The sequence below is a fragment of the Aythya fuligula genome, chromosome 1, assembly GCF_009819795.1.
Source record: "Aythya fuligula isolate bAytFul2 chromosome 1, bAytFul2.pri, whole genome shotgun sequence".
Classification (NCBI taxonomy): domain Eukaryota; kingdom Metazoa; phylum Chordata; class Aves; order Anseriformes; family Anatidae; genus Aythya; species Aythya fuligula.
The window spans coordinates 56,541,608-56,557,470 of NC_045559.1; the positions used below are offsets into that span (position 1 = coordinate 56,541,608).

The 15,863-nt window shown below is 45.0% G+C and overlaps 1 protein-coding gene across 1 annotated transcript in view; it reads left to right on the forward strand.

Moving 5' to 3' along the window:
• SYN3 (synapsin III) overlaps nt 1-15,863 on the forward strand; it is a 190,167-nt gene that overhangs the window by 14,743 nt on the left and 159,561 nt on the right. Inside the window, exon 2 of the mRNA XM_032208101.1 lies at nt 5,728-6,230. Within this exon, the coding sequence (XP_032063992.1) occupies nt 5,914-6,230 (317 nt within the window). The 5' untranslated portion in view covers nt 5,728-5,913. The remainder of the gene's footprint in view (nt 1-5,727; nt 6,231-15,863) is intronic.

Sequence of the window (15,863 nt, forward strand, 5' to 3'; positions counted from 1 at the left end):
GGCATGCCACCTCCACTCCCCTGCCCTACCACCTTCCCCAACTGCAGCTTTCTGCAGCCTCCCGAAAAAGGCAGCACTGCTCTGCTGGTGTCAGTCACAGCACATAACAAATTTCCAGAAGTGTCCCTGGCAACAAGATGCACGAACCGTGCTGGTTTTAGGTGGAACTTGTGCTGTAGTTTTGCAAGCTTTGGAAAATTTCCACCAGTCTCTATGCTAGAGCTGTATTACATTGCTGAAGTTTGGGAAATCTCCCTGCAAACTGAACACAGGCATGGAAAGTTTGCATTTGTGTGCTCCTTGGGACAGCATACTGCCTTCCCAGCCCCTACCATTTTTGTATATGCTTCATGCTTTTTGGTGGAATATTCCTTTTCTGATTGTCTTTGTTGTTGTTTTTTCCTAACCCTTGTTGTTTTAATTTGTTGATTTATGGAATTCGGACTTTCATAGAAAACTCCCAAGAAATGTTTGAACATGTGAACATCTTGAGCCCAAAGTTGTGGAAAATGAGGTAAAAACCCAACAAAAATTCTAATTAGTTTCAGAACTACTTGCGTTATTCTGCTTTCAATTCATACGTTATACAAAGCTTGGTAACACTGATGCCACTCAGGGTGAAACACTGAAAACTTAACAATAGTAAGTTATCTCCTGCTTTCTTCTTTTTGGAAATATGTGCAGAAAGCCAAGCAGATGGATTTACAGCTCTCTGGCATGGCTGTACCTCCACAGAAGTCCTCTCCCACCTTGTGCAATACACCTGAAGTCAGAAGGAGATCCAGTGGAATATCTTGTGGTGTGCATGTGCACTAAAGGCTGTCCACAAAGTGAATGTGAGAGGCTTTAGTGAGCATCCCCTCATCTTTCCACCCCTCACGGGGCACAAGTGCAGGTGGGAGGACAGTCAGCACTATTGTCATCCACACTGGGTTTTCCATGTTGCTGCCCCCATTAATGCTCTGTTGAGGCTTTTAGGAGCAGGAATCAAATGCAGGCAGATGTGGTGCTGCTAGCTCATTACTTGATGGCATAGATAACGAGCTCAGGGGAAATCTAAACACACTTACCAGTTATCAGCCAATTGAGCTTGGTTCCTTCTGGATGTTACCAAACGTTAGAAAGCAATCCAGGGGAATGGCAAGAGGTTTAAGTGAACATTTTGTTCTTGTTTTCGAACACATGTCAACAGTTTTCTTGAGATAACTTGCATCTCTGTGGAGTACATCCTTGAGAAAAAGCAGCTAGGTGCCTGGGTGTTGCTAACACACTTAGGGAACAGATTGCTTTCCCTTCCTTACCCTTCCAAAAATATCATCCAGGAAGTTTAACTATGTGTTAGTAAGTGGCTGGTGGTGCCAGCCTCTTTGTCGTTATTTTCAAGGTCAGCTTTAATTGATCTCTCTCTTGCTTCATGTAGTTGCTCACATCATTTCCTTTTGATTCCCTGACTGTGCCCTCTTTGTTGGGATTTCCACGCGTTCCTGTGTTGTCCTTTGGTTAAACTGGTTCCTGTGTACTTCCTCCCTTTCTGCTTGTGCCTCCTCCTCTCCTTGCTCTCTTTCTGCAGAACTCACTAATTCTCCTATGCCTTATTTATTATTTCCCCATCCTGAAATATAGCCCAGAGTCCTGACCTGCAGCTCCATGGACCAGATGCCCACTGTTTTCCTAGCTAGCTTTTGGGAACGTCTGTTTCACACAGCAGACGATTACTCCTGCGTGGAGGAAGGCAGCTCAAAGACCTTGGCAGGAGCTGTGGTCCCAGCTGGAAGCAGCCCATGGTCTGTATTTCAGCTGTGCAGGAGGCTCCAGGCCTTTCTATGGGCAGGTTTGTGCCTGGCAAAACAGTAAATTGGTGACTTGTCTCTGTGCAAGCCACAGGAAGATGCTGGTATACACAGAAAGGTACAACTTAATGGTGTAGAGCCAGCAGCTCTCCTGCCTGTGGCTCTGGAGTGACAAAACAGCACTGAGCAGATCTGTCTTGCTTCTGAGAGAGGTGTTGGCTCCTGGCTTTGTCAAAGTTACAGCCCTACTTGTCTGCTAGGGTAGGAACTGTATGTACACTGGGTGGATGCCGAGCTGCATGCTGTGAGAGCTGCACAGAGCCAGATTTGGCATGATGTGCTGAGCCCTCAGGATTTCCACAGGAGTCTCAAGCAGCAGGAAAATGAGGTTGTAACCTACTCAAACTGCGCCTGTATGAAAGCCTCTCTTGCTGAAAGTTAATAACTAGCAAATGTGCATGATGCAGAAGCCGACCGTGAGGTTTTCCAGTAAGCAAAAGAATCTGCTGGCAGTTTGCACAGCTCAGATTGCAGAGAAGACCTCAGTGGCTTCGCTAGTGACAATCATTAAATTGATGCAATGAAGCCAGCAATAACTTCATTAAAAAAAAAATAATAATAATAATAATAAAACTGTTTTTTAACTACATTACTCATCTCCTTAGAAAAAATTGTTTAATGAGAACAGTTAGTGCCATCTCTTTAACAGACCCAAAGTTGAAGTTCCTGGTGGGTTTGCTATCTCATGTCCCAGAGCAGAGCCAGGTGTCTCTCTGCCACAGCAGCAGCATCCTCTGGAATTCACCTTTCACGTGCTTTGCTGGAGGGAGTTTTCCCTGTAACATCAGTTGCTTTGGTTTCTTCTTCTTCCTTCCTGAGCCAAGGGCACGCAGCCCAGTCTTTGCAGTGAGCAGAAGCAGTGCCAGCCTAGTGCAGCATCCCAAACTCTCTGGACAAGAGAGTTTTGCCAGCATGTGGTACCTCCTGGACAATATCTACCACTGCCACACCCCTGGTGGAAAAAATGTTGAGGCACTGTAAATATTGCTGTTTGAAAGGCTGCAGGAGGCGAGTGCTCATTGCCTTGCAACAAGTCTGATAAATTGTTTATTGTAAATGGTACCTTGAAGGGCATGACTTGGGAAGCCCTCCTGCAGAGGACGCCTGTGTGTTTTCCAGACACATCACGAGGTACTCTGGCCCTTCCCAGCTGTGTGACACCATACACCACATGCCTCCATGCCCTTCTTGAGCAGAGCAGAGAGTCCCCTTCGCTTCACTTGCTGGTGCACTGCAAGCAGCCTGTGTCCTTTTGGAGAGTGAAAAGCTCACAGAGGAGGAAACAGCCATGCAGTCACCTGGCAGTGGGGAGAAACAGTTCCAGGAGCATGCAAGTTCTGCTGGACCCTGTCCCAAGGATATTGGCTTGTGAAAATTGGCCTGTGCAGCTGCGGCCAAGTTCCCTCCCAGGCTGAGAGCTGCCACAGCAGGACCCAGCAGCTCTTGGGCAGGTGTCTGGTTCTAAAACTGCTCCTCCTGAGGCTGGTGTTGAAATCATTCTCGGATCCCACCTCTTCCCAGCTAACGCCAAGGTCCTCCAATAGAGCACACCTAGCTGCTGTACACAGTCACCGGACAGTTATTTGGAGCCCTTCTAATGGTAGGCAGATCTTTTGGTTGCTCCTCTTAACCAGGACTGGACCTTCTCTTAAGCCATTAAAGCAAGGGGATTTTTCTTGTGTGCTTTACACAAGGTAAAATACACAGGTTCCTGAGCAGAGGACAATACAGCTCATTTTCACCCAGCCTTTACTGTATAAATTCCCCAAAGTCTTTACAGGTTCTGGCCATCCTGGACAGGTAACAGTATGTGTTAACTGCAGTAGTACATGAGAGGACAGATGAGAAATACAGTAGTACATGTGTGGAAATATATGAGGCAAGTAGCTGGCTCATAATTCATGGATATTGTATGTTACCTGTTTTTTGGAACAATTACTGCATAAGCAGACGGGGTTACTGAAGTGCTCACTGGTGTGCGTCTGCTGATTTTGTGCAGTCACTGGGTGCGCCAGGACCGGGCGGGAAGTCAGCACAATGCCTCGAGATACATTATCGACTGTAAATGTGGCAGGAAATCATTAAAGATTTCCTTTGCTGTTCCCTGGGAAAAGGCTACCTCCAGGTTCCAGCAAATGCAGAGGACTCGTACTGCCAGGGCTGAGAAATCAAGAGAAAAATCACTCTAATAAGCTGATGTGTCAGCAGCTTCAGCAGAGAACCCTCTGCTCCAGATGGCTCCTGCGCCCATGGATTCAGGGAGGTGATGGATAGCAATATACGGGGGTCATGAGTGAAAGGGATTTCTGTAGTTCTTTTACTCCATCCAGGCTCACCCGATCCTCACTGAGGCTCTTGGAGGCTAAGAGACCTGTGGACACAGACAGATCTGAATCCCTTGTCTCTAAAGCTCTATAAATCCCTATAGCCAAAATTAAGTAGCTCCAGGAAGGAGATTCACAGATGCCAAACTCTCTTGGACCACCTGGGAGAAGACAATTTCCTACTGTGCAGAGGCAGTCAGAGACAAGAGGGCAAGTAGTGAGGGACACCACCCTGGGCAGGTTAAGGCAAGGAGCCCTAGCATTTGTAGGGGCTCACTCAAAAAAAATGTTTTAATGGTGATACCAGGAATTCACTTGACTCATCTCACTTGATGTGCGGGGTAGCTTTGACTTTTGTTGTTGCAGATAGGTCTGTCTTGAAAAACATTCATGTTTTACCAAAAATATGCTTCTGTCTTTTCTTTTTTCTGCATCTCACAAACCAGCCTCTGGTCTACAAGACTCATATGCTGTGTCAGCAGAGAAAAGGACTTGGGGAATTACTATGGAAATCTCATTTCTGAGCTATGCCTACAGGTGCAAAATTAATATATATATATAAAAAAAAAAAAAAAAAAAAGTATCTGTACTAATTTTGTGAGATTATTTAACTGCTGAAGAACTTAGTGTTCTGGGTAAAAACAAAGTCGTCATACTATGGTCAAGGGAAAAGAGCCAGATAGTTGCATTCCACAGTGTTCATTTTCACACTGGAAAAGATGAGCAGAGTAACAGACCTTTCTTCTTTCTTTCTTTCTTTTTTTCTTTTTTTTTCCCCTTTTTTTTTTTTTCTTTTTTTCTAAAAGGAAAAATTAGATGGTCAAAATTCCAGGTCTGAGTACCTGCAGAAATCCTACAAATGAGCCTGAAAAGGCCAGTAGCCTGTGCACCTGGCTCAAAGTCCAGTTTTAAATATAGAGAGCAACTGGGACAGAAGAGAATAGTTTGAAGGTTCCACTGAACTTGATCAAGATGTGTAGGAGGATTTTTCCACTACTTGTTTTCTACATGCTATTTCAATTTAGGATGTTTGTTTCTTAAATGTGGAGCCTTGCTAACAAGCCTGCCAAAGATGATACAACTTTCTATCCTGTTGGACCATTTTCTGGTTATTCTGTAATAAGCATATTATGTGTGTTAGAAATAACACACACAATGTCAGAAATAAGCTGTCTCTCTTTTAAAAATTATCACTTATGGTCAGAATAGTTTTTCTTTCCCCATGGTGAAGAGTCATGGAAAAGGCTGTAAGCATGCTGGAATTTTTTTCTCTTCTTATTTTTTTCCATTTCTTCTGAACTGTTAGCCCCTAAGCTATTGTAAGTTGGCCTTCTTTGACTGAAAAATGTTTTGGGATGGAAGAGAGGCCATGAAACCTACTTCATTGCATCTGTCTGGCTGTACCAGTAGCATACCACATATAAACCAGTAGTCCTTTTTCTTTTTCCTCTTGCTGTTGATTAATGTATTCATTGAAAGGGCCAGAAGAGTCTTCCTTATGTAAAACTCATGGTATGCATCTCACAAGTGTGTCTTTGATTCTTTTTCCACAGGAGAAGAACAAAAACATAACTGAAAAACAAAGTCATATTGCTCCAGCAGGATTTCAAGGAGGAAAGCCTGCCGGCCTGGACAACAACAAAATTCCCTACATACACACAGAAGCATTTCCCCAGAACTGGTGACACTGTTGTTCAGTCTTTCTCTTGCTAAGAGGGCTTCCACACAACTTTACAACAATGAATTTCCTCCGGAGACGTCTCTCAGACAGTAGTTTTGTGGCGAATTTGCCCAATGGCTACATGATGGACTTGCAGCGCCCTGACAACTCCACAAGCTCCCCAGTTTCTCCTGCCATGGAGAGAAAGCACCCACAGCCACCGCAGCCCTCACAGTCTTCCTCTGCTGGCACCAGCATCTTCAGCTCCATCTCCAGTGCCATGAAGCAAACCACACAAGCAGCTGCGGGACTTATTGATCACTCAACAAGCCCCACTCCACCTGTGGCTCCAAAACCCAAAATCCTCCTGGTGATTGATGACGCACACACAGAGTGGTAAGTCATCATAGTACTGCTGCCTTCAGCTCCACCATGTCTGGGGGATGAGAGAGATCTGGGAGGCTTAGGGCATCTGCATCTCAGGCACTTTCACACCTAGGTCACCAGATCTCGCTCCAGTTTCGTATCGGCCTGATGACCTGCATACATGGCAGAGCAGGCTTTCTGCAGATCTTGACTGAAAAGGTGCTCGTTTGGCACTCATTGGCAAAAAAAGTCTTGACAGTCGCAATGTACAAGCACACACAGAGCACTGTTGGCTCATCTGGCTTAGCTGAACTGGCACATTGAGCCATGGTCCTAAGAGGTTGGATTTGAAGGTGTTTTAATGACACGGACAGGGAGTTAAGCCTACTGTCTGTGCCAGTCCTAGAAACGAAAAGGGATGCTTCTCTCCAGCTCTCTCTTTCTCAGTCTTTTTCCTGGATGTAAATTTATACATAAATTAACAAAAAATAACCCAAGGCTACTACTAGCAGTAGTAATGACTGGAGATCATTGGCTGGTCAAAAGCCCTTCACCTGTTTGTCATAGTGGTTATGGTCAAAAGGCTCTTGGGCTCAGCTAAGTCTGCCTTTTTCTTTCAGGACTTTGTTTACAAACAGAAGTTTGGAAGTTTGTTTTCTGTGATATTTGGCAGCAGAGGACCCTTTCCAAAGAGTAGGACAACTGAAGTATTCTGAAATGTTACAGAAGTGACTTACTGCTCGCAGTGTGCTTCCTTTCAAAGTCTGCTAGTTTAGAAAACTGGCGGAGAGACCTATTTTGGGGAAAATCCAGACCATGTTTTGAGGAGATGTTCATTGTTCTGTCTGCCAGCTTGTCTCAACACAGAAAAAAAAAAAAAAAGGAAAGGGTAACACACGCAAGGGGACTGTACTGAAGACTTGGAAGTGAAAGAAGTTGGGTTACCAGGTCTTGGCCAAGGGAGACGATTTTATTACTTTTTTCATCCCACTCCGCTCTTCAGGAAAGTGGTCACCTTTGGTCTTCTGTGCTTTCTGATTGAGAGGGGGGACAAGGTGGGACTTGCCTCCCTGGGGATATCTTCACAAAGCAAGAGCCCTGCACTCTGCTTTGCTTCCTTTGCTTCCCTAAAAGGGGCAGTGACTGAGCACAACCAGGTCAGGTTGCTTCAGCCATCTTCAAGTAGGCAGGGGAAACAGCAGGGGTTTTCTTGAAGGAAAAACAACTTTTAAACTGTGGAAAAGTCCCTGATAAGGTGGGCTTTGTTTCAAAAGTTTCAGTAGACTATCGTCTTTTAGCACTGTAGCAGTGTGTTAATGCAAGGTTGCTCAGCTGACAACACCACTCTGGTTCAATCCTGACCTCTCCTTTCTGGGTGCACCTGTAAGTCTCCCAGCAGGTTCACTGATCTCCATCTCTGCTTCGCTTTTTGCAGTTCCCTGAAGATGCTGCCAGGTGGCAGTCCCTTAACGTAGCATCCTCCAGCTGGGGATGGGAGTGCCTCTAATGCACGAGTCAAGCATCTGGAGTTTAGCCGGCGCTGCTTAGTCCAAACACTGTAATCAGAGAGGAAAGCCCTAGTTCGAAGGCCAATAGGTTTTTTTTCCTTGAGATTAATGGTGCTGAAGGTAGTCCAGGCAGGGAAGAGAATGGGGAGGGGTTGGACTTTTGTTGCAATGTTTTCATGGTTTAAAACACACACTGCATTCAAATCCCTGACTTTATATCTCCCAGCTGCTGGTCTGTCATGCAGACTTTGTGCTCTGCAAACTGCAGAACTCAAGGAGCAGCAGCTGGGAGTTATAAAGAGGAGGTAAGGCTACCCGTGCTGTCTTCACTCCTCTGCTTGTGTGTAAGCACTCTGTGCATCCTCCTGTCTTGGCTATACCTCTGTTGTCTGTAACTCAACAGTTTCTACAAATGATGGAGGATGCTTTTCATGATGGAGGACTCCTCCCAGCAATCTGCATCTATGCAGGCCTACAGATATCAAATAATGCTGCTGGCAAAGGCTCACTGCTTTCACTACGTGTCTCAGGTTGTGAGGACACTGATCAAAATCTGGATATGCATTTACCACAGTATCATGAAAACTGAGGAAATAATATTACAAACCCTTGTCCTCCATGACGCTTTGTACCATGGGTAGAAATGCATGCTTAGCCTAGAGAGTTTCCCAGCCTAAAGGTACCATAGTATTTTCTGAGAGAGTACAACTGCAACCACTCCAGTAGGCCAGGAGTGCTACTTGCAGTTGATCTCACATCTCCAGGAAATTCAGTGAGGCCCTGACAGCAGCACTGGAAAACAGTGCCTCTGCAGATTTTTATTATTGGTAACGTACTTCCAGGCAATGCCAGTTATCTTCTTGGTCTCAGACAGGGTGTTAGGTGAGCTCAAGCTGACCAGCCTGAGGTCAATGGCAGAAACATTTGCCTTGTGCACATCTAAAGAAGCTGGTAATCTGGAGATTCTGGTTGTCCAGCCCTCATCATGTACAGAAACAACCCCAGAATTTGAAACGTGGACAACAACAACCTATTGTTATTTCTATGCTGGCGATTTGGGGTTTGGAAGAAGCATCATGTCTGCAATGCATTTCTCTTCAACCCACTCTGGTTCTTGCTACTTCTGAAACCAAATTTGGTTTTCAAGAAAGGGTCATTTCCTTTTCTTTTTGAACTAGTTAACTCAACTAGAAAAGATCCCCAAGAAAAAACTACTAAAGAGCTACCCTTATTTTAAGGGGATGGGGCTTCCTCCCCCATAGCAAGTTACACAGGGTTTACAACAAGGACTAGCTTGCTCACAGACAGGAAGAATGAGAGACGATGGAATCTGCCATTTGATTTATCTTCTCTAAATGAAAACACTTTCTCATAATTGGAGACTGCAGCATTATTGCCAAGCCAGACATTAATTTATCATCACTGTTTGTATTACAGCAGAGACAAAGAGCTGCAGTTATGGATTGGGACGAGGTGTTTCACAAGTGCATGACGAAATGATCTAACAACCAAAATAGGCATGTACATGTTGAAGGCACTTTAAAGTGACAAATGGCAATCCTATCTATTTTTAAGGAGCTACTCTGTCTCTGATGGCACAGAATAGCACTCTACTTATCTTGGAGACGTAGAGGAAGTGAAAAACACCCATGGGAATCCATGCTCTGTCTTCCTCCATAAAATCCTTGCCACTCCTGACATGTAGTATGCTCTGGTTTATTCCAAAGACAAAGTACTATAAAAATAATGTGAACTCCACAGAATACAATCAGCTGCTTTCTGCATTAGCAGCAGTAAAAGAAAGGTACATTCTATTAAAAGCGAGGGAACTCACCCAGCTTTCTGCTAAAGTGGCAATGTTTTGACAAATTTTCCATCTTACTCCAAGACCCTGCTCTAGCACATTGCAAGGAAGCACACAGTTAATCTACCACATGCAGGATGTACACAAGAGGAAAGCACTATCTGTATGGCTCCCTCATGCTCTTGGCTTTGACAGAGAGCTCTCAGAGACACCACAGAAGTGACTGTATCCACACATCGACATGCTAAGGAAAAGCTCTGTTTCTCTTCAGTGATTAATGGTGCACTCCTCAGACAGGTATCTCCACACAGAGAATTAGGGAGCTCCTTGTGGGCCAGGCAAGCAGTAACTGTGCCTTGGGCAACTTCTGAAAATTCATCCACAACCCACCAACAGCAGCTGCCAGAAAAAGGGAGCTCAGACATGAATACATACACGCATGTGCACACACGTGCATGCAAACACACAGCTAAAGGGAGTGAGGCCATGAGAAAAGGGGATGGCAGGACTCCATGTAACAGCAGAAGGGCCAGCTCTGGCAGCCTGACCTCAGCCAGGAGAAAAACATCCCACCTCTGGCAACTTCTTCGCCCAAAGCGCTGTTAAGTAAAATCATGCTCTTACTGGACTGAATGTCTCAGCAGATCAAGCAGGATTTAGAATTGTGAATTGTTAACGCACCTCCTCTGTGAAAGCGCTCAGCTTCTGAGCCTAATGCTTCATATTTAAACAGCTTATTTGGGAAGTGATCAAGCACAGCTAAGGTTCCCATTAACAACATATGCTAAAAACATTGCTTTTTGGACCAGACAGCATAACAAAGTTGTTCTTGTTGCATTTGTTAGATATATTTGTTGCACTTGTGAAATATCTCGTGACAATTTTCAAAGCCGTTGGCATGTGTTGCCTGAATTTCAGGCTTTTTCAATTGTTAACAGTGGTTATGCTGTCTTGCACAAAAGGCATGTGCCCTGTGTGAGGCAGCTCTATAGGCTAGGATTGTGCCATATGTCACCAAGAGAAAAAGACTGAGAATATTTTAAGAGACAAAAATTGTATTTTTTTCCCATTTAATTTACAGCCAGATCTGCCTGAACATATTGTCTCCAAAATTTTAAAAATGATGGAAGAGAAAAACTATGATTAACACTGAATGAAATCCTCTTAATGCATCTGAAATGGCTCTTTGTATAATAATAATGTCATGGTTCAGGTCTAATTATGGGCTGACCTGACAGGATTACTGTTTTCCACTGGATGGAGGAGATTATCAGCCCTTTTTATTAAAATAAAGCTATTTTTACTTCTGATAGTATATGATGTATTGAGCCTTAAATATGTAATTTGTCCAAAAATATAGCAGGTCAAATAATAACAGTCTAATACAGAATTTTAGTAATTTGGGACTTTCTAAGCCCTATTTTTTTCAAGGAATGGCTTTTCAAAAGTATTCCACGAATGTCATCATGAGTCATTTCATGCTTTCAGTAGGCTAAAGATGATATACGAAAGCTCACGTTCAGAGAAATATTTCTGTACTTAACTCACTGAAATATAATGGCAAGTTATGGACTAGCTTTTCAATTTGGACTTCATTACTATTTATTATTATTATTATTCAGAGTTGATACTTCAAGCTTGACCTCAGGAATTTGCTGGTTAAATTACAAAGGTTTGTCTGTATTTCCTGGTAAGAAACCCACAGTCAAATAATATTGTGGTAACTGACTATAATTATGAATTTGCCTTTATTATACAAGGATAACCTTTTAAAGCTTCTTAAGTTCTGTGCAACTATGCCGATATAATTTGCAAAAACTTACAAGTGAAATTTATGTTTTCACAAATCTGGATAAAAGCCTTACATTTTCATTATTTATCCATAGATACCCAGAACTCAATATTACTGTTCCTATAATCTATGCCAAGTGTGACTTGAGGGCTGAGCTCCATTTCAGGGAAAGCAGAGGCATGCTTGTGTTCAATAGTGTGTGTGTCTGTAAGACTATGTATGTGTACTTGGAAGCAGCATGAAGAGTTTCAAAATTAGACATATTCCCTAGCATACAGGCATAGGGGTGAGAAGGAGGTAAGCCTGTCAGAGGTATTCAATAAATCACATTTATCACATCACTTTTCAATCTGTTTTAGGTATATCACCATCATGTCTGCCTGTATTTTCGTCCTGCATATGTAAAGCAACTTGGGATCTAGTCCTCCTGCGTGAAAGGTGATACAGAAATGTAAAGGATTAGTATCATTACAAAAATAGACACAAGGAATATGGAAAACATTCCCCACCAGGTTATAAATATGCTAATGCAAGTCAAATCTGGGACCTTAATTGCTTTACCAGAGTTCCTATAAATGCATAGAATTTAACCTCAGAATGTCCTGCCTAGTCCCGTACATATTTAAAAAAAAAATAAAAAATAAAAAATAAAGGCTCAGATGTGTTTCTCAAGGCTTGTGAGCCAGATTTCTTCTGCTTGAAAGCCTGCAGCCCTGCTTCGGCTTTGGTGTGAGCTAGCCTGCCTCCCCCACTCCTAAAGTTCAGAGAGGTCAGAAGTGGGCTTCCATTCCAAGGAGGAACCAGGACAAAGCATTGCACAATCCTCAGCAAAATGACACCCCTCGCAAACAGCTCCAGGCCCTACCCTCTAGATTTAGCAGCATGGAAGTGTGCCAGCAATGTACTATTTTGAATAATATGCAAAATAAACTCGCTGCTTCGTGTTGTGCTTAAAGCACGCCTCCCCCTTCCCCAGCTCTTTGTGGCCAGGAGGAATGTGACCGCCGTGCCGGCCCTTCAGAGGGTAGCCTGGGGGGGATCGGACCTACAGCGAAGTGTCCTTCCTATCCTGATGGCTGGAAGAAATACAAAAAGCCGTGCCCAAAAGCCTTACACTCACTTGTGTTTCTCCTCTTGAGTAACTGCGTTGATTACCCCTGTTTCGTGAGCAGGAGGTGGCACAGGAAGATGCTGGGGGGCCAGCATTATGTGGGACTCTGCAGTTCCCTGAATAGGAAGAATGCCCTGAATTGTGGTGTCTGCGGTCATCATTAAAAGTCCTGGTGGTTTGCCAGCCCAGGTCTCCCCCAAAAGCAGACTTTTGGTTCTGTTTGTCAACTTGTTGCCCTGAGAGAAAGGGAGGACTCACAAAAGAAACCTTAGAAAGCCATTCTCCCTTCCTGCCCCCAAACTTCCCTTTCTGTGGGTGTTCAAGCCAAGAAAATGCTTCCAGCCCTGTAGGGTGGGACCTGGGGCCTCATAAGGAACCTCTCTGTGAGGACTTCCTTTGTCCAAAAAAGAGCCAACCCTACACCATCATCACAGCCTGATAAAAATCTCTTCAGGAGCAGGCACGGAGGCGTTTCTTCCCTTAGTGTGATCCCGTAACTAAGAATGCCTCGGGGGTTGTTTTACAGTAACCAGAGCAGGCTGGGCTTGTGGTTGTTCCGAGAAGGTAACAGAGGATGTCTGTTCCCACCGACTCGCCATCTGACCTCGGGCACCAAGGACATACCTGCTGAGCTGGCTCTTGGCTAGGTGGCTCCAGCAGCCCCAGCAGTGACAGCAGGGAGAACAAGTTAATGTCACCCCAGGGTATAGCTGCACTGCATCCCGGGCTGGTACTGAAACATCCGTGGAGCTCCTGGCAAAGTATCAATGTATGTAGGAGCCCAAAATTTAGATGTGCCTCTTGGTCCTCTCCTTCCCACCTGTAAAATGGGGGTCCCCTTTCCCTCTCTGATCTTGCCTCCAGGCTATTTAACCTCTAGTTCAGACCTTGTTGTCTGAGATGTTGAAACACACATCCATCATGCTTATCCATCATTTTTAACAACATGAACATCCCTCCCTAGTGCTTATTAGGTACTCCTACGAAACAAAAATTAGCTACCAACCAGTCCATCCTACACCTGATCAGTGTGTAAAGGTCTCTGGGCTGCAACAGATGTAGATAAGAGCTCAAGAAACTTACAGACCACAGCACTCGTGGAGTGATTTTTTCTCTTCCCTATGCCCTGGGCAGTCAGGACTTGACCACCTCAAAAGTCCTTCCTGTTTGCAGCTGGGAATTGCAAAACTGGGGATAAGTGGTGAAGGGGTTGAGGGCTGGGCCCTGAAAGGAAAACCTCCCTTGTTTTTACCCCTGAGGAAAAAAGGGCACAAATGCATCTCGTCTTCCTCCTCCCCTCCCCACTGCCTTTACAGCCTGTTGGGGGCTGGGGTGGTCGGGGCATTCCAGCGGCTGCTGGCCAGTATCCTGGAAACTGCCTCCTTTTTCCCAGTCCCAGCCCCTTTTATGAAGGAGACAATGCGGACATACAGTGAGTGCCTTGTGCATCACTTGGGCCCCAGGCCCTTTGACACGGGGATTTGGTACAGTGGCCAACCCCCCGCCCTCCCTCCGTGAGGTGCCCCCACACCCAATTCCAAGGGTTTTAGCCTGGCCTTTCCTAGGCTGGTCCAGAAAGAAATGACGTGCCTTGTTTTCCCAAGGGGCTCGAGAGAAATATTTGTGATACAATTCCAAGGGAAATAATTTAGACAATCCCATAATTTACCCACTGATCCTTTGTGGTTTATTTACTGATGTCTTTTCCCCAGCACTCCTCTCCCTCTTTCTTCCACCCACTCCCTTGAGCTCCAGGTGAGAAGCAGTCTCCATCCAAAGAGTGGCTTTCATTTCTTTGCTGTTTGTGTCTTGTTTCAGAAGCACAAACTCAGAGGATTCAGAGGAATTTGCTTTCACAATATTTCAGTGCCCCTCTTGGCATGCTTGCCGTGACTCCAAGCCTGGGGAGCAGGAACAAAACCACTCCTGAGTTTGTAGCTCAAGGCTTCTGTCACACAGTGATGCCCCAGAAGGTGCCTGGGCTGATTCACATCACAGGGAGTTGGGGCTCAGATGTAATGCTTATTTACTCATCTAGTTACTCCAAGACATGCTACCAGCAATTGCAACGACATTTGTTACATCAGCTCCGTTGCAGTCTCTTATAGGATGCTTTGAGCTATATTTTCTTGATCTCTTCCTATCCTCAAAAATTAGTTAATGCAGAAACCAGTTTATAGGATACCCTAAGGAAGTCCCATGAATATAATACAAGATACCAGCCTGTCTTCAAAGCTGTGTAATGTGTTATAACCTCTCCTTCACCCAGCTAACAGAGCTGTGGGAATAGCTGGAAGCTCCTGTTCCACACAGAGGGGTTGCTGCTCTCATGCTGTGTTTCCAGGTTGGCCCCAGCTCACATACCCATAACTTTACTTCCCCTGGGTCTGGGGACACACAAGGCTTTGGTGGGGACATGGTGCCATCTGAGGGACCGAATCCCTGTGTCTGCAGACTACAGGCATGGAGCACATGGATTTTTGCAGCCTTCTCATGGCTGTATGGGTTACCCTGCTCACAGAGTTACACCAGAGGGATAAAATTCACTGCTGGTATTCAGGTGCCTTACAGATCTGATTGCAGCTTTGCATCAGTGCTCACATCCCTTGTTCAGAAGGATGCTTCACAGATACCTAAGCCAATAATGTTATACATGAATTTTCTATGAATTCTCTCTTATGTAGGTGATTCCAGGTGAATTGATAATAACCATCAGGTGTCTTTTTTCCCTGCTGCTATTCAGGATATACTCTGTGTCTGGCTGAAAAATCACCCATATGCTTCCTCTAGCCATGGTCGCTGAGGCAGACTGGGGACTGTTTCATGGCAGCTCTGGAAAACAAGCTTTTTATTCTTTCCGAATTACTTCATAAGTAGAGGCATCAGGTTTCCTGTGGCCCTGTAACCACGTCAGGGCTGAGGCAGAAAGCAGAAGTTGTACTTGTCTGGTGCCCTTGCACCCTCAAAACCTATCCCTTTCCAGGGTGTGCAGCTTCCTCGTTGCAAGGAGACAGGGGTTCAAGGAAAGGTCTTCCCCTGGAGGCCAGGGCAGACCTTTGGCTGTTTATTATGGTGCTTCCTCTCTCCCAGCTGGTGTGGCCACATTTAAACACAATTCCTAGCGCTGCCAATCCCACCCAAGAACTTTTCTTGAGCATGGCCCTGCATTTTTCATCAATCACAACATGTTTACATGCTAATTTGCTGAGATCACAGCAACCGCACCACCCCATCTACACCCTGCGTTGCCAAATTATAATACTGCTGTGCCAGCTTCAACATCTGATGTGCTTTAAAACAAAGAGCACTGCAGGCTGCCCAGGAGAGGAGTGGGCTTGTGTGGCTGGTGCCTTGCCTGGTGTCCCAAGCTGGGGGTGCTGCAGGGCAGCTCCCATCCTGGGTGATGAGCTGCTCCTCCTGTTGCTGGTGGTTGGCTGTGGTTGAGGTA